This window comes from Parasteatoda tepidariorum, chromosome 4 (genome assembly GCF_043381705.1).
Source record: "Parasteatoda tepidariorum isolate YZ-2023 chromosome 4, CAS_Ptep_4.0, whole genome shotgun sequence".
In the NCBI taxonomy this organism is placed as follows: Eukaryota; Metazoa; Arthropoda; class Arachnida; order Araneae; family Theridiidae; genus Parasteatoda; species Parasteatoda tepidariorum.
In genome coordinates this window covers 66,011,793-66,034,113 of record NC_092207.1, presented here as the reverse complement: position 1 = coordinate 66,034,113, position 22,321 = coordinate 66,011,793, and the positions used below count along the sequence as shown (strand labels likewise).

Sequence of the window (22,321 nt, the reverse complement as noted above, 5' to 3'; positions counted from 1 at the left end):
AGAACTGATCAAAAGGTTTAGTACATACAACTAATTAATTTGCTTAAAATTGACATAGAGAAATAGATGCATTCAAAAGTTAGATGAATTTATAAACACAATAAAACGGTTGTATACAATATAAAATAACAATTTTGCATAGTAAAGATATTAGGTTATTTCATCTAACAAATTCTGCTTACACAAAATCGAGCTACCGAGAAACTTATCGCTGCATAAAATAGATAGTAGCAATACCTATTTTAAAACCATTAGTGGTCGTATTAAGTTTATTCATGGATGCCATGTTGGTCGGAATTAATTTTTGTCGAAAGAAACAGTAATTCATGATATGCAGGATTATGAAAGAAAAATAAAATTTATTAATTCTTTTTTAAACTTTAGATATATGTAACACAATAATATGTTCTAATTGCATGTAAAAGTTATACTTTATAGTTCTATAAGCAGTCTCCAATATGCAGTCTCCAATATGAATCCCTGGTTTTCGAGAACATGTATTTCAAAAATAATTATTTTGGCTTCTTCCACCTGTAATTTTTCTGTTTGAATCTGCAGAACAATCTTTACTCTATACATCTTCTCAGTGCCGCAAAATAAGTAGTTTGCCATTAAGCTGTGGCTAACATCTTTGATGTGGTGGCTGAGAGCAGACATACGACAGGAACGGTAGAAAAGCGTTGGTGGCTGAGAGTAGACAAACGGCCGAAAAGGGTTAAAAATGCGGTAAAATGTCCAAAATTTGATAAATCCTTATGATTAGCTGGGATATAAATTTTCAAACTTTCTTCCTATTTAAAATAGCTCACAGACTTGAGAATTTTATAATGAAAATGGAATATATTTCAACTATTTTGCGAAGCACCTATAAATGCGTAAAAATAAAGATTTCCATAAAAATTTTAATTAAAGTATCCGATATTTAATCATAGAGAGATTTATATACCCCATTACATATGCCACTAGTGAAATTATTTTTAACTAGGTTTACCATAAACAAGTTACCAAGCTTACGATATTTGCTTAAATAATACTGCCGTATAATAGTTTGGTTTGTATTCGAAATTTCGATTACACGATTGGCGATTTATTAGGCTTTAAGAGCCGATAGATGCGCATCTAAGATGATGCAAGAATTAATTATAATAAAATGCATTTGATAAGTTAACCAAGCGTGAAACTTAAAATAAAACTAGTATGTGAGAGACTAAAGTTTTTTCTTCTTCTTCTAACATAAAGGCTTGTTACATGTGTGATAATGCTCCATAAATAGAATTTTGAAATTGTTTCTAGAAAAAATTCGAAATTTAAATATAAAAGTTCAAATAACAAAGAAGAGAAATAAATCACAAAAAGTTTCCAAAACTAATATTATGCTAGTATAGCTTGATACCTAATAGTACGTTATCAAAGAAAGTTCATCAATTTTAATTTGCTTTTAAATCCTACTCTGAGAAAAAAACCATGGTCTAAACTATCAGATTATGGTAAAATTTACCGTGTTTCTGGCTCTATGGGAACACCAAAAAGCCCGATATTCCTTACCGAAGTGCTTTGGAAATGATTAGCAATAAAATATAATTTTTTTAAGATGTGACAAAATTTGGTAAATGTGGTAAAATTTGATAATTTTATCATGATACCTTAGAGCATGGCACGAAAAACCATTTATTAGGTTAAATTTACTTTTCAGTTTTGTATCTTTTACTAAATATGTGGCTACAAGAACTATAATTTTGAAAACCAGAATTTTCGATAAACCGTTACCATATAAAAGGAAAAATTTTTAAATTAATGGTTTAAATACCGTATATATTGGTTTTATTAACCACAAGTATAGTTTTTTTTAATCAGAAATGTCATTACCATACAATACGGTAAATTTAATTGAACTTATTATTCCGTGTGCAATCGTAACTGTTGTTTATTCTTTATAATGTTATGAAAAACAAATAAAAGAGATTTCAAAATTGGGAAAGGAAAAAAAATTCAAAATCTTTAACTAATCTTATTGTTGAAAAAAAAGGTAGAAGTGCGAATAAAAAAAAAGTTAAAAAATTAATTTGCATAATTTTTTGGAAGAAAGCTAAGAAAAGTAAACAGCATAATTGGGAAACTATCCATTAATTGTTTCAATACACATTTTTAGTAAAATAGTCAGTTTAATAAAATAATATAAAAATTCAAAACGTAAGTATTTTTCAGACGTATCGCATTCCAACACTTTCTATTCGTAGAAGACTTCCATTTTTGTCATCCTTCAACACTTTTATCAAAGCTTGTCCAACATTTTCTAACCTATAAAAAATATAATTATAAATAACTCTGATAGAAACATTTTAATTTAGTTAACTTAATTCAAATTTTACTTCTAAATACTTTTTTAGTGTGGCAATATTTTGTATCATAAAAAATGTAATTTCTTAATTGATTTTATATTCCTTAAAATTGACTTTCCATTAACACAGTAGCAGTTAAATTGAAACAGTTAAAAATAAAAAATAATAATCCATATACCTGCACAGTTAGAAATTTCGAAGAAAAAAAGGTTAAATAACATTTTATTTAACTGTTATTTTACCATATTCAAACAAAACAGTCGTATAATCATAAATAAGATGGTATTTAAATTGTTAACTGCGAGAAAAAAACGTGTATTGATTGTTTTCGCCTGATACATTGAATTGGAATATAAATTTTAACAGGGTATATTAATAAAAATGTCGATTCTTAAACTATACAATTCTTTTCCTTACGCTCATTTAATACTGTAAATTTGAATATTTCAGGAAAAAAAAATTAACAAAGAAAACTGATTACTCGGAGAAAAAATTCTGATAAAATTTCCGCATTGTAGGGCAATGACATTACAGTTTTAAAAAAAAATTCTGGTAATAACTTAAAAGTATATGGTATTTATAAACCATTCCTTCCGTTCGGTAATTTTTCCGTTCACATAATAAAGGTTTACCGAAAGTTCTGACTTTCAAAATTATAGTTCTTATCATCAAATATTTAGCAAAATATACAAAATTGAAAAGTAAATTTAACCAAATAAATGGTTTTTATGCTAAAAAATTAGAGTAAAATTACCTAACTTTGTCACATTACTAAATTTTTTCACATATTATAACACTAGATTTTATGTTTAATTAAGCCGAAATCATTACCAAAGTGCTTCAATGAAAACTACCGCCATTTTTTGACGTTCTCTTAGAGCCAGAAACATGGTAAATTTCATCATGTTTTGCAAGTTTTGACCATACTTTTTTTCTCGGTGAGAATACAATCTTAATTACAAGTAGTTACGCTTTCTCATATTACAACTGAAACCTGGATTGTTATAATTTAAAACTTCCTTAAGAATCCTCTTTAAAACATAGAAAATTCCCTAAAAATAAACATTTCCTTATAGTTAAATAATAATTTCAATCTAAGCTGCTCTGGATATGAGTGCAATCTCGGCATTAAGCGCAAAGCGCTTCTAACCGATTCATCGATTCTGTTGAGACATAAAACTAAAAAGTCATATGTGATTCAAAGTTCTAAGCTTAAAATTCAGATTAAAAGTCCTTAATGAGGTGAGGCATGAGTTGCAGGCAGTAGAACATTCATTGGAAAGGGTATTCCCCTTGATTAAAGTCTTGAGCAGGTTTAGCATTTCTTGATCTTTCATCAATTCTTGAAGTTCTTTGATGAGGCTAACAAGTCGATGAGCACTGGAAGTTGGGGTAGTATCCCTGTTCGATGATTTCCTTTTACTGGGGTGAACATCGCACCCAGTAAAGTTAGCAGTGTGATCTTTCAGGCAGTTACAGCACTTGGCCGGGGTATCTCTGGGTTTTTTGCATTGGTACGAAAAGTGCCCTCTGGCGCACTTCATACATCTAGCATCTTTCGTGCAGCTACGTTGAGAATGTCCAAAGCCCTGGCATCTGAAACACTGAATTGGTCTTCTTCCACCTCGGTACTTCTCTACGGTGATCGGGAACTGCTTTAAACTTTCGAGGTTGTAGATCTTGGTCTGATTGACCAATAGAGGAGTGACAACAAGGTAGAGGGGGAGTGGCCTATAGGCTCCTCCCACTTTCTTCTTGAACTGGACTACTTTGGAAACTTCGATGTTTGATCTTCCTAATTCAAGGGAGATCTCGTCGATATTAAAATCATCTGGGAGACCTCAGATGAGCACTTTTTCATTCTTGGCTAGAAAGGCTTTTTTACCAGCAGTTGGAGTCACTTAAGTTTGGGCGGGCGTCTCCTCTGAAGTCTCAGATGTTTTCTCCGGCTGTGGTGGGGAAACTGAGGCAGAAGTGCTGTTATTAGGCTTGGTTGATTTGGCTTTTTTCCTTTTCCTTTTCCTCTTCTTCCTCTTTTTAGCAGGAGGTTCTTTGGAATTTTCAGAATCTGAGGCCGTGGCCCCGAAACTGGTCTCCATTTTTCCCCCGCAGGGCTGGGGGTGATCTCGGGTATTGGAGTGGTAACCACTGGTAGTGGATTGATATTCTTGGGTACTGGAGTGAAAGTCTCTGGTACTGGAGTGATAGTCTCTGGAACTCGAGTGGTAGTTTCATGAGTTGACTCGGGCTCCTCTTTTTTCTTCTGTACTAAGGCTTCATTTTTCTGTAGTTCTCTCATATTTCTGCAGACTATGGTAATATTATAATGAAGTCTTTAAAAATAGTCGTAAATCTGTCCAAATTCACATGTATTAAGAAATACACTAAGCAATTCCCTTGTAGATTTCAGTTCATTTCGATGAAAAAAAGAGTAGAACTCTACAAAGTCAATAGATAGATCAGATGGTAGGAATTTCAGCGGAACATTACTGGCTGCAATTGCTTCTTCAAATGTATCGTATTCAATAACATCCACGTAATCTCCATCTGATTCTACTGGTTCAGGTGTTTTTGGGCGGCTGGGTGGTAGCACCTTTCTACCTGGAGCTGTTCTGTTGTATGACATAACTACGGAGCTGAGTAAAAAACGCGTCTTGTCTCGAGCAAGGCTTGAGCTGACTCCTCTCCGCAAAAACCTCTCCGACTCCATTTCAATCTAAAGCAGTCTTTCTTACTCATATACTTATGCATGAGGAAAGAATAAGACACTTAAACTTTCCTAGTATTGGAAATTCTTTTCACAGTTAGGTTGGACCAAATTGCATTTCTACTAACTTTATTATCATACTATGAAACCCTTAAAATATGTCTTTCTACGATAAAAATACCTATTATTTATTATTTTTTAACCACGTTATAGTCATTACGCATTTATCTCTTTTACTTGTAGAATAATGGACATAGAGATGATACGCTAGAAACAATTTTTTTTTGTTTTTGCAAAAGCAACATTTTATTATTAAATGATTTCTTTTACAGAAAAATCCAAAATACAGGATAACAGGTCTTTAAATTTAGTTATCAGATATATTAACAGCGGTATAAATGATAAAAATGCAAAATACATTAGTCTTTGAAAATTTGAACACATGTTCTAAATTATACTACTTGTAATTGTACTGTAAATTATACTACTTGCTTCTTTACTACGAGTAAAACAAACTTAATACATAGAAACATTGTATGAAAATTAACTGCTTATCAAACTTAAAATGCCCGATTTCACTCGCAACACCTCAGTTCGATACAACCAGGATATTATAGTATCAAATTATCAGACTATAGATATTTGGTATCGTTATCGATTGGCATAGAAACCTATTTTGAAACATGTTAATGTATGTATTGTACTGATCCCATCAATAAATGTTCTTAATCGACGTAGTGACATTACTTTTCGGTCAAACCTTCTGATCTCCACTATCTGTATATCTCTGTTCATTATAAATTAAAGTTTGTGTGTGTTTTCATCCAACAGAAGAGAGAAGACTTCAGTTCAGATCAATTGAAAAGTCCGACGTAATGAACATAAACTGCTCAGTGAGTGCTCAGTGGCGTAGTGATGTCACTACGTTCGGGCTAGTTAGTAGCTCAGTGGGGGTAAAATGTGAAGGATTTCCTAACGTTTGGACTGCCAAACGATCAAATTTCGTGCTTATGGTAACCTGTGGTGAGGCTTTTCATGTTCTAGGAGGTATTTCTTCTTCGTATTGCTGGCAAGCAATAAAACTTCCTGACGCGAAATTTTATCTGAAGATATTTAATTAAAGTTATGCAACTCTACGTCCAATTTCTTTTTATAATTCTCTAGAGAAATTAAATTTTAAAATTTCTCAACTGGGAAATCATTTTACCATTGCTGCAGATTTAAATGCAGATTATTTTAATTTTTAACTAAATCAGCTCATTCCAAATATTTTAGTTCAATTTTGGTGTATTTTTTGGAGGGGGGGGGAATCTTTTGTAAAGTCTAATCTTATGCACAAAACAGGAATTATGACTTTTATTCCTGATAATAAGCAACAAAAAAATTCCGTAACTGTTTAGTTCGGATTTAATCAAGAAGACAAAGTAAGCTACATTTCCAGCCAAATACCAGCCTTAATGTTGTCGAATAGTCTGCTGTTCAGGATTTTTGGCGAACAAGTACGAAGTATTCAGACGGATAACTGCTGGAGTATAGTGGGAATAGACATAGATACAATTGAAATTGGCAGTAAGTCCATTTGAAAGGAGATTTTTGGCATGTTAGACCACAGCATCTGGTGCAGATCAACAGAAAATACCCCATAAAGTTAACCATCTAAACATCCCCATATCTACCACATCTAAGATTTATAAATAGGGAACCATGAGGAGGTGAGCTCGTAGAGGTGGATTACATGACCATCGAAGTTAGTTAAAAATCTTATAAATGTAACATTCGCCAGTCTATATTATTACGTTGTTGAATTTTTTAATGAAACAAATTCATTTACCAATAAAAATTATGTTTTAATAAAGTATTTACTCTGTATAAGACTGCCTCTTCACAATTGCTATTCCTTCTTTTTCATCTAAACTGTTCGAAGCAAAACTCCGAAGCAGAACTGTGTCAACAGCACCGGGGCAAATGGCGTTCACTTTGACTCCAGTTTTGTTGAAATGATATTCCGACTGAAATTGGAGAATTGAAATTAATTAAGTTCAAGGGCACAAGAGACGAAATTAGCTATATTGCCCCAAAATATTATATTGCTTATTTCCGAGAAAAAAATGAAAGGTGAATATCACGGTTAGTAGACACTAAGTTTAATGCGAAAACAAAAGGCAAAAAATTTTCCCGAGGACATGGAATACATGTTTTCATAAAAACATAAATTAATTGATCGATAAGTTAAGTTAGTTTTTGAGGCAAGGGCCATAGTTTGACCCTGAGTGACAAAAAGTGACTGAGGCACAAAAGTCTAATATAGTTGAAATAGCCTAATATAGTCGATAAATTATATATATATACACTATCTATCCATTAATGACCGGACACCCCTTGAAAGGCAGGTGGACACGTCCTGGCGAAATTAATACGCAACCTGTGGTGGGGGAAAGACCATTCGCAAGCAGGCGACGGCCATACGAGCGTTAACAGTGAAAATGAATGGTCGGCGAGAGCTGAATGAGGCGGAAAAGAGCATGATCATAAGCTCCCACCGATTTGGTCATTCCATACGTGCCATCTCCGACAAGTTTCAGATACATCGGTCAACAGTTGGTGACGTCGTGTTGAAATGGGAACGAGAGGGAGTGATAAAACCGCAGTCCCGACCCGGCAAGCCCAAAATAATGTCCGACAGGGATCGACGATCTCTTCGACGTGTAGTGAAGGCAAACCGACAAATGTCGTTGGACACTGTCGCTACCAGCATCAGGGCTGCATCTGGCAGTGTTGCCAGTACACGTACCATTCGTCGGGAGCTGATTGCACAAGGATTCCATGGACGAGCAGCAGCACATAAGCCAAACATCTCTCCATCAAACGCCCGCCACCGATTTCAGTGTTGCAGAGCACGTCGCCAGTGGACAGTAGAGCAATGGAAACGTGTTATGTGGAGTGATGAGTCACGCTACATGTTGTGGCACTCTGATGGACGGGTGAGGACCTGGCGAATGCCCGGAGAACGGTACCTACCGGAGTGCATTGTCCCCACTGTGAAGTTCGGCGGTGGAGGAATTATGGTGTGGTCCTGTTTCTCATGGTTTGGCCTTGAGCCCTTGGTGTTAGGGCGTGGAACCCTGAACGCAGAAGGGTATAGAGACATCCTGGACAATTCGGCGCTACCCACCCTCTGGCAACAGTTCGATAATGGCCCGTTTGTGTTTCAACACGATAACGCTGCCATTAATAAAGCACATGCCATCACGGACTGGTTTGATGAAATGGGGGTGCAAGAACTTGACTGGCCATCCCAAAGTCCCAACATCAATCCAATTGAGCATCTCTGGGATGAGTTGGAGCGCCGGTTGAGGGCCAGACCACAACGCCCCAAAACCACCACTCAACTCTTCGCCATGTTACAGGAGGAATGGCGGGCAATACCTGCCGCCGTGTACCAACACCTAGTGGATAGCCTTCCTAGAAGGGTTAAAGCTGTGATTCGGGCGCGTGGCGGCCCTACACCCTACTGACTTGATACTAGAACCTCATGTATCCGAAATGAGAGGTGTTCCGGTCATTAATGGCCAGATAGTGTAGTTGATAATATGGCCTAGTATAATTGGCAAACTCCAGATAAAAAGCTATAATAATGGTAAAAAATACAGTACTATAAGCTATATGGACTCAAAAAGATGTATTGATATATCGAGATTTAGTGTAAAAGGAAACCTTATACATACTATTAAACTTTTTTAACACAAAAGTCTAATATAGTTTAAATGTCTTTAACACAAAATAAGAGAACCTGTAATAACAGTAATAAATACAGTACTATAAGCTATACGGATTCGAAAAGTTGTGTTGATGCATCGATATTTAACAAGAAAAAAAAACTTATACTATTTTACCTTATACTTTGAACTTTAACAGTAAATTGACGAATAATAACTCTGATATACTTTAATCTTATGGTAATTTCGAAATTCCATTATATGAAGAGACAGACAAATTTCGAAATCTACATAAAATCTCTCAAATCAACTCATGAGTTTATACAGATATAAAAAATGCTATTAATTGAAAACTAACAGGAATATTGGTGGTTATACGGAACAGAGAAAATAATAGCGAACTGTTTCAAATAAATCAACAATGTTCCCTTTCAAATTATTAAATCTGCCTGAAAAATTAGAAGTAATTATAAATGCATCACAAACTAGACAAAAGCACTTGTTATTAAATGCCCCAATTGGTCAAGGTGGAAAGAACCATTGACAGTAAAACATATTTTGAAGCAGTGCACAAAATATTTACTATGACAACGATGCTTTGAATTCACAGCTCATCAGTTTTTAATTAGAGATACTCCGCAGTAGAATGTAGTACTTATCTTAAAGACATAGGTTTTTATTATGTGATTTAATTCATTTTTTAAACTCTTGGCATTTTTATTTAATTAAGTGTGAAATGCGGTACAGCCGAACTGCAATCTTGAACTAGAAATGAAATTAGCTAACTATATAAACTAGGAAAAGTTTTGATCGTGTTTATAGCGTAAAATGTAAGCAACTTTGTGCAAATTTTGAATAAAATGCGACTTGTCAATTGGTCAAATAATTTTGATTTTTATTTAAATGGCTGAGACTAAACTTATCGTTCTTCGCCAAGAAAAGTGCCGGAAGTGTTGCTCATTTAGCGTTGTCTGGGGAACACCTTGTAACCAAAGTAACGGAGGCAAGCAACATTACCCACGCTACACTACAACAGGTACCCGTACATAGGGTGGTCCATATTCACACATGACACACAACAGAGGATAATACACGGAGAGAAACATCTATGTCCTGATCAGGATTCGAAACCGCACAGTCATTGGTTTCGCAGTCAGTAGCGCTAACCACTCGGCCACCTGGTCGGCAATGATAATTCAAAAAATTGATAATGTTTTCTATTTCATGGCAACAATGCACCTTGATTCGAATAATAACCCACATAATTCTCCTGGTTTAAAATAATTCCCCAAAATAAAACCCATGATGATGAGAGAATCAAAAAGTTTCGATACAATCCTCGACATTGGGAGGACTATAATGAAGCAGCTGAAGAACCTTCCGAAAAACGTTTTTCAGGAATACTTAAAATTTCAGAATCAAAGTTGGCATCTGTGCACCACGCATAGTTTGTCTATGTGAAGAACTCCCGAACCCATTCACATGGCGGTGACTATGATCCCGAGGATAAACTATCAAAATTCGTCAGATTCGTCTGGTTTTCTTAAATGGATACAAAGGATAGCCACATTTTCAATGTAAAATTTTTAGGAAAAGACAAAAATGCACAGGATACATACACCATAACTCTTCGTAAGTCCAACTACGGCATGCTTAGTTGCATTGTATACAGGACTAACTGGGCATCCACGAAGACCTGAAATGAAATGGAATTTGTGTACAGTTTAAAGATATTTAAATTTTGATAAACATCTAGACCAGAACTACGAAATGATGTACAAACCAGCTACAGATGCAGTATTTACTATGAAACCACCAAAACCTCCATTTTCAAGGCTCAAATACTGTAAACCAAGTTGAATACCATGCAATACTCCAATCTGCAAATAAAATCATGGAATTGTGAAGCAAATTTGTAAATAATTGAAACAATATTATTAGTTTGGACTTAATGGTCTAAGAGTTGAGGGAACGGTATACTACGCCTGTTTGAATGTGAAAATAGAGTTATGAGGCGTGATATATAGTTATATATATATATATNTATCAATGGAAGGAAACAGTATTTTATGCCACGTTCATGGATTTCTTCCTTATTTTTTTGTGCCATATATATATATATATATATATACATATCATGAAGATTATAATTTGCAAAACACAATGAAATTATCACTAGAAACGTTATCATCTCTGTATTGCATGAAGGGTTTATTGAATAAAAAATGGCATATGCTAAAGAAAAGGGTTTCGAGACAGATCCCAGGCAGAATACACACAATAGATTTAGTTTCATATAATACGTAAAATTATTATTGTACGCATAGATATTAAGCTACACGAATTTGGTAAAATGTTATATATCTATTAAAATGCATACATATGTGATATAAAATTGGATGTGATCATAATTGCAATGAAATAGCTACATATTGTATTAAATGTCAATAACGAGTAGAAATGCAAAAATGTTAGGATAATGAATTTTACGTATAACAAACTCTGGACAAAAAAAAAAAAAAGAAAAAAAGAGAGAGAGAAAAACTGAACTACCAGATATACATAGGCATTAATATGCATACATAAGTGAATAAAATCGCAAATTGAATAAAATAGTTTAGTTATATACAGTTTAAGATACCATTAGCGAGTCGAAATACAACTGGATGGATGGGTTTCATCTATTAAAAATTGAAAGATGATGACGGTTATCAACAGGGAAAAGGAATAAAATATGCGATGAATTGTAAAAGGTAGCCACAGAAGTAATATATTACAGGGACTTTAAATTTATTTATTACCTTCGATGAACAACTGATCCAATTTTGGGCTTAGGACTACCAATGTTCAACTCCGCAACCTTGTAATTTTGAAAAAATCCAGGAGGCAAGGGAACTCCTATATCAAGTATTTGGTAAAATTTGCCTTCGTGGAGGACATTTTGATGGAACTAACTCGCATTTGCTTTACATGGAGAGGAAAACAACGAAAACCTTCCACGGGTAGCCAGACGGCAGTGGGACTCTAACCCATAATCCGCTTACCACTGAGGATATTTAACGTCAGCCCTGTGGTTGATGCAAGCCGGTTGCGGAATTCGAATCAACTAACCATTGCCGGGATTTGAAATAGGTTCACCGTATTGAGAGGCGAGTACTCTATCCTCTGAGCCACCACGACTTTTTAAATTATTATGATTAATAAAGACAGTTAAAAAGAAAATTTTACTTACAAAATTGACTTCAATAGTTTTTCTCCAAGTATTTTCCCCAACCACGCCAGCATTATTAACCACTATATCTATTCTTCCAAATCTCTCTATGGTTTTGTCAAAGGCATCTAATATAAACGTATCATCTTATAAATACAAATTAAATTGCACATTTTCATATCTTGATAAAATAAATGGTTAAATTTTTTTAAAATTAGGAGCCATATTTGACTAATACCGAACTTTAAACTTCGTGAGAGGAATTTTAAAGAGTAAAACTATATTTAAATTACTGAATGTTCGAATGCTAAAATCCAGCATCCTTGTGTAGAATATCTCAGATTAATAAATTAAAGCTAGTCATTTATTTATTGTTATAGTATTGTTGTCTGAGTTGTTTATTTATTTTATGTAATAGGTCAGAATTTATTTCACTCTTAAGAGTTCTCTACACCTTGAACATACGAGAGCTGGCTCCTTTGGGTAAAACGCTCGTATTCAATCGTAGTCTGTTTATAATGACTTCTTATTTTCTGGGCAAATTTAATGGTTTGAAAGAGACTGCTGGTAGTTTAATTTGTAACAGTTTAATATCAATAATTTAATTAGAAATTCAATGATAGAGTATTTCAATAAATTAAGTAGAAAGTAGAGATTCTCTATCATAAATTCACCTTTCATTTTATTTGTTAACTTCAATCTCTCAGCATGCAAGATTCGAGTTGAGTTGAATGTAGAATTTAATAACACAAGTGCGGGAATTGGTTGAGCTGCATCAAATGCAAATGATATTAATTATTCTTTAGAGAGTTGATAGCAGGATGCTTTTAATCAAATCTGAACCGAAAAAAATATATATTGTGCAGTTCGGAATCATCTTGGTAGTTTCATCAAATATAAAGAAAGTTCAACAATCAAATTATTCTCAAAAACATTCGTGTCACAAAAAATGAGTAAATCAAATATACATAAAGGTTATCGAATTATGAGAAATAACTATCCAGATTCATAAGGGTACCTGTTGAAGCCAAAACTATAAGAATTTATGCATAGTAATTTTTTTTATCTGTACGGAGATACCTAGGGTTTAAAGCGTAACTAAACTATGTTTTTTATATTTGAGCAACTCAAACACATAAAAAATTTACAGCTTACGTATTTTTTAATAGTTTCAGAACAAATCTTAAAATTAGCCTATGTTGGACTACAGATTTTTTTCCACAAACATTTTTTGATTTTGTGCTTCTTAGTTCTTCTTCTAAAAATGAATAAATAAATAAAAATGGTCAAGCAGTGGTCGGAAAAAACTACATTTTCTTTGTAGGTAACTACGACTGCTTTTTTTTTAAATGTAACGATTACAAACTTCTTTCGAAAAGTTAGTCACAATTTCGTTACTTTTAGAAGGCATACTTAACAGGAGAACTTAATTTTCATCAATATTCAAAATAATTTTGAATAAAAAATTGGCTTCTGTTAAATATGAGGAGACGTTAAGACGTTTTAATTCATGCTTAAATGAAATAGTTTCTTAATCTAAAGCACTTTTTATGACTTTCTTTTAGCCATCAAATTTCTTTCTTTTCTCGACAGTTATTTAGAAAATGCTAGGAAATTATCAAATATTTGTGATTTGATTAGTCTATGGGTTTTTATACCCTCCGAGAAATAAAGTACAGTGAAAAAAATAATGGACCACCCAGAATACCTATTGATCTAATGATGGGATTTTCGCATTCTAGGATTTAATTTTAATGGTTTAAGGGGTGACTTCAAATACGATAATTAATTAATGCACATGATATTTTAAGTAGCAAAATTAGGCACAAGAGCGTACTTTATAGTTCCTGTGAAATCAAATTTTAAAAAAAAGCAGGATAGTTAAAATTTGATTTCTCAGAATCAATTCAACTGATTTCGCAGTGATTTTTCCGAGCATCAAACGTAGGTCTCATTAATGCTCGTCCACATAGGCATTCTTATTGCGTACGTTGACGGGTCCGCAAAGGATTTGCACCAATCAGATTCTAAATTTTTTTCTTTACATTTGAGTTTTGTTTATTTAACTAAAGTTAAAATTAATAGTCAAGAATCGCTACAATCAACTGCTTTCTTTTTTTTCCGTATCGAACTACTCATTACACTACTTCCTTTTAAAAGTAGAGCACTACACTATAAACTACGGAAAAAAGTAACTACAGTAGTTTCGTTACTTGTAGCACGCTACTTCCGACCACTGGGCTCAAATCCGTTTATCACCATGTCCGATTTGTGCTTCAGAAATATCATGTATTTATTTTTAATACTCAAAACGTGATCAATCAATGGGAAACTTCAAAGCAGTGAGTTCGTCAAAGAAAATGTATCATTTTGAGTAATGATGTCAATATTTTAGTGGAGAGTTCGAGAGAGTAGAGTAAGACAGGTCACTGAAGAAGTTTGGTACGAAAGGTGTTCCGTAAGGTGCATATTTTGAATGCATATTTTTATAATCCTTTTAAAAAATGATACATAAAAATGTACACACGTTGAGGATCGCAAATAAAGTTTCATCCCGAAAAAAAAAAACGAAATTCAAATAAACACTACTGAGATAAGCGTGACTGAAGGCATCAAAACCTGTTTGATTGCTATCGGAAATAGAGGAGAAAGGGAAAGCGAAAATTCGAAACACATATAAGTTTCACAAGGCAATCGAATGGGTTTCGATATTTTTCATTACGCTTCCTTTAGTAGCGTCTGTGTAATTTTTTAATTGAAATAATATCTGAGAATATCATAAATTATTACCTTTGAAGTCATTGTCATCAGTAACATCAGTTTTTTTGAAAAATATGTTTGCCTGTAAATTTTTTGGCAGATTGTTTATTAAGTCAGTAGATGTATCTTCATTTAAATCGCAAATGCAAATCTAAAAGAATTTAAAAAACATACTATATAACACCAAATCAGAATAAACTCACTTTTTTACTTTGAAATATGAAAAATTGAAAATTTTTTATTGTGACCATTCATTTATTAATGTATTGTATATGAAAAATACAAAAAGTACAAACTTCACTTGCAGTTTCAGGACATCTCTTTTTAAGTACTTCAAAATATTAAGTAGCTAGCGATTATACTACGCTTATTTCAAGTTTTCTGGATGTTATAACAATTTACAGATTTGCTACAAATTTGAGAAATTCATTTCCCTTAAGGCACAAAATAAAAAAAGGAGCCCTTGAATAATTTTTGATATTTAATGATTGGATTTTCATGCTAGATTATAATATTTTAAAAAGTAGATTTTCAATTAATATATAACAGACGATATTTTAAATTACAAAATTAGACATAAAATTATGCTTTTTTTTCTTCTCATTTTTTGAATAAACATACTTTAATGGGGGATTCAATTTTCCGACACTCAAAATGTCATGTAGAGCAGCAATTTGAGAAATACGATGGTTTAGTTAGAAGAGCAGAAAAAAGATTGACTAAGTCTGTTACAGTTGATGCTATTTTTGTATATTTCACTAAATCTTTCTAACAGAAAATTGCTCAATACATAAAATAATACTAGACAAATAATAATCTGAAAGAGCATTTTTTTTTAATTTTAAAACATTTTAATGTCTGCTTAATTTTGAAAGCTGTTATTTTTTTCAAAAAAATATTATTTTAAAATTCACTTAAAATTATTCATTAAACGACGACTTAACAGGAATCCACTGTATAACTTTTGAGCAAGAAAATTTAAAAAATAAAACTTGCATTTATTAAATTTTTATTTTCGTAAGAACTATTGACGCATTAGGTGGCTGGGCCACCTCTTCAGAAATTCTGATGCCGTCCCTAAAACAAAAGTGACTTTTACCACAATTGAAGGGACGAGACGTAGGGGACGACCACCTACAAGATGGATAGACGACGTTGAAAAGGACCTCAAGGTATTGGGAGTCAACCGATGGTGGGCTGACGCACCGGACAGTGCCAGATGGAGGAAAATCTGCGAGTCAGCCCTGGCCTGTGAAAGGCTGTTGCGCTTATTTAGAAGAAGAAGAAGAACTATTGAATCGATTAATTTCAAATCTAGGATTTTGTAATTATAATTACACATAAATTGCATGATTTAAAATATATTTAAAACTAGTATACCATAGAATTAAAAATATTTTCGATTATTTTTAATCTAAGTAATAAAAATTTAATTCATAATTATGAAGGCATACCTTATGAATCAATAAAATTTGCTTGTTTGTGTATGAATATGCGATAATTAGATTAAAAGTTATTTATATATTCTTTTATTCTTTTAAGTGATTGTACTCCATTTTTACATTTTGATATATATTTTATTAAGCAAATTAATCTTTTATTAGGCAAATGTTTTAATTTTTATTTTTATCAAACTATATCTTTTATTAAGCAAATGAATAGCCATATATGGCGCATCTACTAGAAAAGAATGTGAATAATTATTCAGGTGCTCAGTTTTTTTATTGTGCTCTCTGTTTAGTTTTATATTATGCGTATTTAAGTTTAGCTTTATTTGATTGATTTTTAGGTTTTAGTCAGATTATAGGTAAATTGAATTGAATATGGGGTTTTAAAATACAAGGATCTAAAGAAAAACATGCTTCGCCATACAAACAATTTTAATTACAGATCAGAATGTGAAGTACTGTAATTTTGTGGTAATAACTACTTAAAATACTTCATGAAATTAATGACACGTTGAATGCATAAATAAAAAATAGTTATATACACAATAAAACAGTAAAACGCTCCTAATTAAATATATAGTAAAACACTTACAATTAAATATACCATTAGAGCTTAGAATCGCAAGAATATTAGGATCTAAGAAATCCTCCAGAACTATGGAAACAGTATATCGTAAATCGTTTGATTAAAGCTACTGATTTCACAGTAAGTTCTTCTATATATTCTTCAGAGACTGAACTTTTTTGAAATATCGAATAATGTTTATGAAAAGCATGCTTTGATTATCACGATAATGTAAAATGAGTAAAGTAATAATAAAATGATGCAAAATGAGTAAGTCATGATAATGTTTTAACAACAAAAATAATGCTTAGTTCATAAGTATTTTATTATCCACAATATTCAATCTAAAAAATAATTTTAATTTATCAGTTCTTTTCAGTATGGAATAAATTCTTCATTCATTTTAAAATCTCATTCAGATAACTAGGAAACTTCCCAGATATGAAAATGAGTCTTCAATGCCTTTACCTTATAGGAAAAAGAAAATCTTCTAAAGTAGGTGTGAAATCAAAGGCATTTTACACTATCTACCAATAAGTATTTGGACACCTATGCAAATAGCTATTGGTCGGCGGAGGTGGATCCGGTGGTATGGTCTAGTGGTGTTTCTCCTGGTATGGATTGGAATCCTTGGTCCCCATTCACGGTAAGCTCAACGCCGATGCCAGCTGCACTATTTTGGATGACAATGTGCTTCTTACGTTGTTTCAGTTTTACGGGGTGGACCCCTGTTGCATCCTGGACGACAATGCCAGCTGTCATGTTGCGAGGGTCACCAGGGCTTGGTATCGTGCCAATGTGGTTCATCGAATGGACTGTCCAGACCAGAGTCTAGACCAGAACCCTATCGAGAACCTCTGGGATGAGTTGGATCGCCGAATTAAAGGGTTCACTACCCGTCCAAAATCGGTGAAGGAGCTTACATGTCTTCTCCAAGCCGAGTTTTAGAAAACACCACTAGATGTCACACTAGGACTTGTGGAAAGTATGCCCTGGAGGTTTCACGCGGTAATTGCCTCTCGTGGAGGCTCTACCAACTATTGATTATGAAAAAGTTTGTTTTTATTTTTAATCACGTGTCCAAGTGTGTTATGTTTTTACTACTGAACCGATTGAGCTTAAGCTGACTGAGCTGAACCGTAACCCCCGTTACGGCTGAACCGATCAAAAGCTGTTTTTTCATGTAAAGGCCGTTTCGTTGTGTACACTAATAAGTGACGCGTATGTTGTAACGAGTGCTTGCGTCGTGCCCAGACATTCATTGAGAACAACTGTGCTCAGTTACAGCTGCGTAGGAAACCTGTACGGTCAGTTCTGTGTTTTTAAAAAGTTCAAATTTAACAAATCACCCGTCGCGTATGAGGTACGGCCAGTGATGCAAAAAACCTGTCTGCTGTACACCTGTACTGTAGATTTGTGAAGTTTGCGAAGCTTCCTAGTGACATGCTGACAAGAAATTTTGCTACTCCAAGACAATGACTCTCTACACAGCTCATTCCCGAGCTTAATTGGACTCTTTTGGCTGGGAAGTTTTGGACTCTTTTGGCTGAACGCTATACCACGAGAGAAACTCTTCCTCGCAAATTGTGTTTCCCCTCTTTTGGCAAATTTGAATTTTAAATCATAGAAAAAAATTTAGTTCAGGTAAACCAAGGACAAATCATGAAGTTTCATAAATATGACAATCATTCATAAAATGAAAAAAATATGACAATCAAGGCTGACGTCATCCTGAATTGTCACAAAAATGCAAAACTCATTCTATCAAGAAAGCTAAGATAAAAGTCAAAAATGCTTTCTCTGTACCCCAAAAGTTTTGCCCCGGTTCAGAAAAAGAGTACAAAAATACAAGAACAAATAGTGAAATATGTAATACAAAGCAGTTTAAATTACAGAAGCAAAAACAGTAGAATAAAGAAACAAGACAAATATAGAAGGAAAGTAAGAAAGAAAACTTACTAGTCAAATGCAAAATAAAATAAAATACGTTTTAAATATAAAAGTTAATACATTCATTATTATAAAACAAGACAATTACAGAAGGAAAGATAGAAAGTTTCATAAACTGATTATTTTTTTCAAAGCATCAAATTCTTAACAAATTATGACAGGATTATTTCCCCAATCTTGAACATTTCTGCTATAATCTTACTTCTTATTTATTGCTTTATTTATCTACGTTTTGATACTTTCAAGAAAAAAAAACATTGTGTTCTCCTCAGAAAATAAGCTGTCATTACAAAGGACTTGTGCTCTATTACCCTACCAGCTTCATTTCAATGGGAACTAGCTGGGCACAGAAATAAAAGCATTCGGTGCGTAATCATGGCTATCATAATGCCGTTGGAAACTTAACCTTCATGACCCTACTGGTTGACAAATGGTTGTCGAGGAGGATGTTTTATTTGTCATATCGAACCATTAAGGATTATTTATACATAGATGCCACTCTAAAAATGTTTCAAGGCTGTATTTTGTTTTGACCAATTAACACAATCTAGAGTGTTTTTTACTAGAATATTCAGAAATTTATAGCTCACTTAATCTAAATGTACCTTTCTATGATAATGGCTGATATATTAAATTAATTATCGAATTTTTTCGTTTTACAGCAAAAAAGACACAAATAACCGTTAACCTCGTATATCTTTTTACATCATTCACTGAACAATAAGCCACTATTTTTTTCTTGAAGTACTATCAGAACTTATTTTTCACTTCACCATTACTTATTTTTGACCTACATCAATAAACTTTCTTCTTTTCTTAAAAAAATAATAATAATCGCAATTTAATTTTGGCCAGTATTTCAAAACATTGGGGAAAAAACAAGAAAGTTTAGATACAATTGTACAAATTTTGTTTAAGCAAACAGGCGAAGTTCAATCAATCTCATTTACACATTGCTGTGCTTCATCATTACTTGATCACTTTGCAATAATTAAGTAAATTAATTAATGTTTACATCAAAATGTAATATATATTTCTATTTAGGAAAATGTATGTGTAATATTTTTAAGGAAAAAAGCTAATATTAAAAGCAAATGGAAAAGATATATTAATTTATGAAACTTAATGTACAGATTTTCTCTCAAGACTGATTTCTGTCCTTAGGACTGAAGAGTGGCGTCCATGTTTATTACAGTATTTTGATCAATTCATGTGTCGAAAGTAATTTACGAATCTGCCAACCTGCAACGGTAATTAACGCGGTACTTATAGAATGATCCATAGAACAAACGTGGGTATAATCTTAACTAATTAGTTGCATAAAAATTTGGCTTAAAATTCTAAGCTAAAGTATTAATTAAGACTATTAGTAGAATCTGAAACTGTGGATTGGACTGACTGTAGATTTGATTTTTCACGTGACAATTACTTCGATCATTTTGGCAAAGCAACCAACGATGATTACAGAGCACTTTATTAGAGTGAATGTAGTTTAGTGGGACAAGGGCACGAATATACTACATTGCATCAAACATAAACAACATTACGTAATTTAAGTGGTCAAATTGAAAAATGTTATAACCTATGGTTAAAATGAAGAAGAAGAAACACTCTCATAAATACCACTGCATCGTGGATTCTCCTTAAGAAGCCATTCATCTTTGTTTCTAACTGGAAATCAAGCATTCATATATCTTAAATCGAATTTATAAACTAGATCATTTTATACAATTCATTTGCGAAATAAAATTGTACAACAAATTGCACATCAAATCAAACTATTATTTAGCATCAGCTAACAGCTAAACTCTTTGTAACCGGCTTACGCATCTCAAAAGTTATGTGATTTTCAAACTCTCCCCAATTTCCCACTCTCCATTACCATGGCTTCGGAAACGTTGCTTTTTAGCAATATGCTTGAGTACAGTCGTGGTGGCTGAGAGGATAGAGCGTTCACCTTCGAAGGAGGTGAATCGGGTTTGAATCCCAGCAATGGCAGGTCGATATGAATTCCGCACCTGCCTCGCACTGACTACAGTGCTGACGTAAAATTTTCTCAGTGGTAGACGGATCATGAGCTGGGGTCCCGTCGCTCTCAGGCTAACAGTGGGATACTTTCGTGGTTTTCCTCTCCATGTAACGCAAATGCGGGTTAGTTCCATCGAAAAGTCCTCCACGAACGAAATTTTCTCTCAATACTTCATCCAGGAGTTCCTTATAGTCTTCTGGAGTGTCTTCCAGGAGTCTTCTGCATTGGGCTCGAAATTACAAAATTACAAAGTAGAACATTAGTAGTCGTAATCCCGAAAATTGGGTCGGCTGTTCAACGACGGTGATAAAATAGCATATACAGTGGTGGGGCAAAATTATGGAAACACTTCAATACCGACTCATTTTTTCATGTTTCTCAAGAAATACACAGATAATTATTATTTTTTTAAAAGAAATATTTAGGTCATGCCATTTCTCATCATTATCAATTAAAGTTTAAAGCCTCTAGAGGTTTGAAGGACCGGCAATTACGAACGAAGAATAGTGTTTTGGATCATCCTATACAAAGAAATACAGTAATAAGTTTGTAACTTGTAGCAATTGCGAATCATACGTCCAGCACGAAATCAAATTTCTCCCAATGCTTGATCCAAGAGTTCCCCTGTCTTCTGGATCGGGTTAAAAACTACAAGGCTACGGAATGGAACATTAGTAGCCGTCAACCCAGAAATTGTGTCGGCTGTTCAACAACGGTTCTAAAATAAAATAAAACATGCTTGAGTAAGAGGTTGGAATATACTGGCTAGGGGGGGGGGAGTAAGGTATACCGAAAACATGGTAACGGAGAAGGAAAAAGTGGGGAGAGTGGGAAATTTTCGTAAGCTTTTGAAAAGCTTATTCCGTTTACAAAGAGTATGAACAGATTTATGGGAAGGTAGTTATATAAAATGAACTGATGATTTAAAAAAACATTGGATTACATACTTTTGTTCCTTCATTCAACAATGCCAAGCAGTACGCTTTTCCAATTTCTCCTCCGCCACCAGTCACAAGGGCAACTTTTCCTTCGAGTGTCATGACTTACAAATGCTCATAAAATAGCCGTTTCTTCGAGCGATTCCAAGAAATAAAAGCGCTAATTCTAATCAGAGAAAAGAGTCCTTCAGTTTTTCGCATAAACCTTCGGCAAACCATTGTACTACATTCAATCTACAATTTGACTTAATGAGTTATTTTTTCCTGACATCTTGTTAAATGGAATGATCGACTAGTTGTTTCAGGAAATAATGATGGAACATTTTCGGGGCACTAACTTTTAATATGAAAAGAACTATTTTGATTATTCGTACTTATTTTTAATTTTAATAATTCGTGATTCAAAAATGAATAAATAATGATTAAATCTTATGTTTCTACAAAATCATTTTCTCAGAATCGTTTCATGAAAAATGGTATCAAGTATAAGCTAATATTTAAATATGAAATAAACCTCTGTTAATTTAGATTTTAGGGTATAAAATACGATGTCATTCATTCTTAATATCCCCAAGGAAAAATAACGAAAAAGAATTGATTGTTTAGAAATTAAATGGTTCTTCTTCAAAAGAAATTTGTGAAGAAGGTTTTAATATCT

At 33.3% G+C, this 22,321-nt stretch overlaps 1 protein-coding gene across 2 annotated transcripts; it reads right to left on the bottom strand.

Annotated features, from left to right (window-relative positions):
* Positions 1–339: 339 nt before the first annotated feature.
* LOC139425377 (15-hydroxyprostaglandin dehydrogenase [NAD(+)]-like) lies at positions 340–21,961 on the bottom strand. 2 transcript variants are annotated; one of them, XM_071179970.1, is made up of 7 exons: positions 21,673–21,961; positions 14,764–14,884; positions 11,995–12,101; positions 10,546–10,642; positions 10,382–10,458; positions 6,910–7,055; positions 340–2,298 (listed from the first exon to the last, which is right to left on the bottom strand). In XM_071179970.1, exons 1-7 carry the CDS (start codon positions 21,763–21,765, stop codon positions 2,202–2,204), a joined length of 738 nt encoding a protein of 245 aa, XP_071036071.1. In that variant the 5' UTR covers positions 21,766–21,961; the 3' UTR covers positions 340–2,201. The 2 variants fall into 2 exon arrangements, with proteins under 2 accessions (XP_071036071.1, XP_071036072.1); XM_071179971.1 differs by lacking the exon at positions 21,673–21,961 and adding an exon at positions 16,774–16,920.
* Positions 21,962–22,321: the final 360 nt, after the last annotated feature.

Excerpts from the sequence above, each read along its gene's own strand:
- LOC139425377 (XM_071179970.1), bottom strand. The coding sequence starts at position 21,765 with ATGACACTCGAAGGAAAAGTTGCCCTTGTGACTGGTGGCGGAGGAGAA. Across the intron at positions 12,102-14,763 it reads TGATGACAATGACTTCAAAG|ATGCCTTTGACAAAACCATA; the intron begins GTAATAATTTAT and ends CGTTTATATTAG. Across the intron at positions 2,299-6,909 it reads AAGAGGCAGTCTTATACAGA|GTTAGAAAATGTTGGACAAG; the intron begins GTAAATACTTTA and ends TATTTTTTATAG.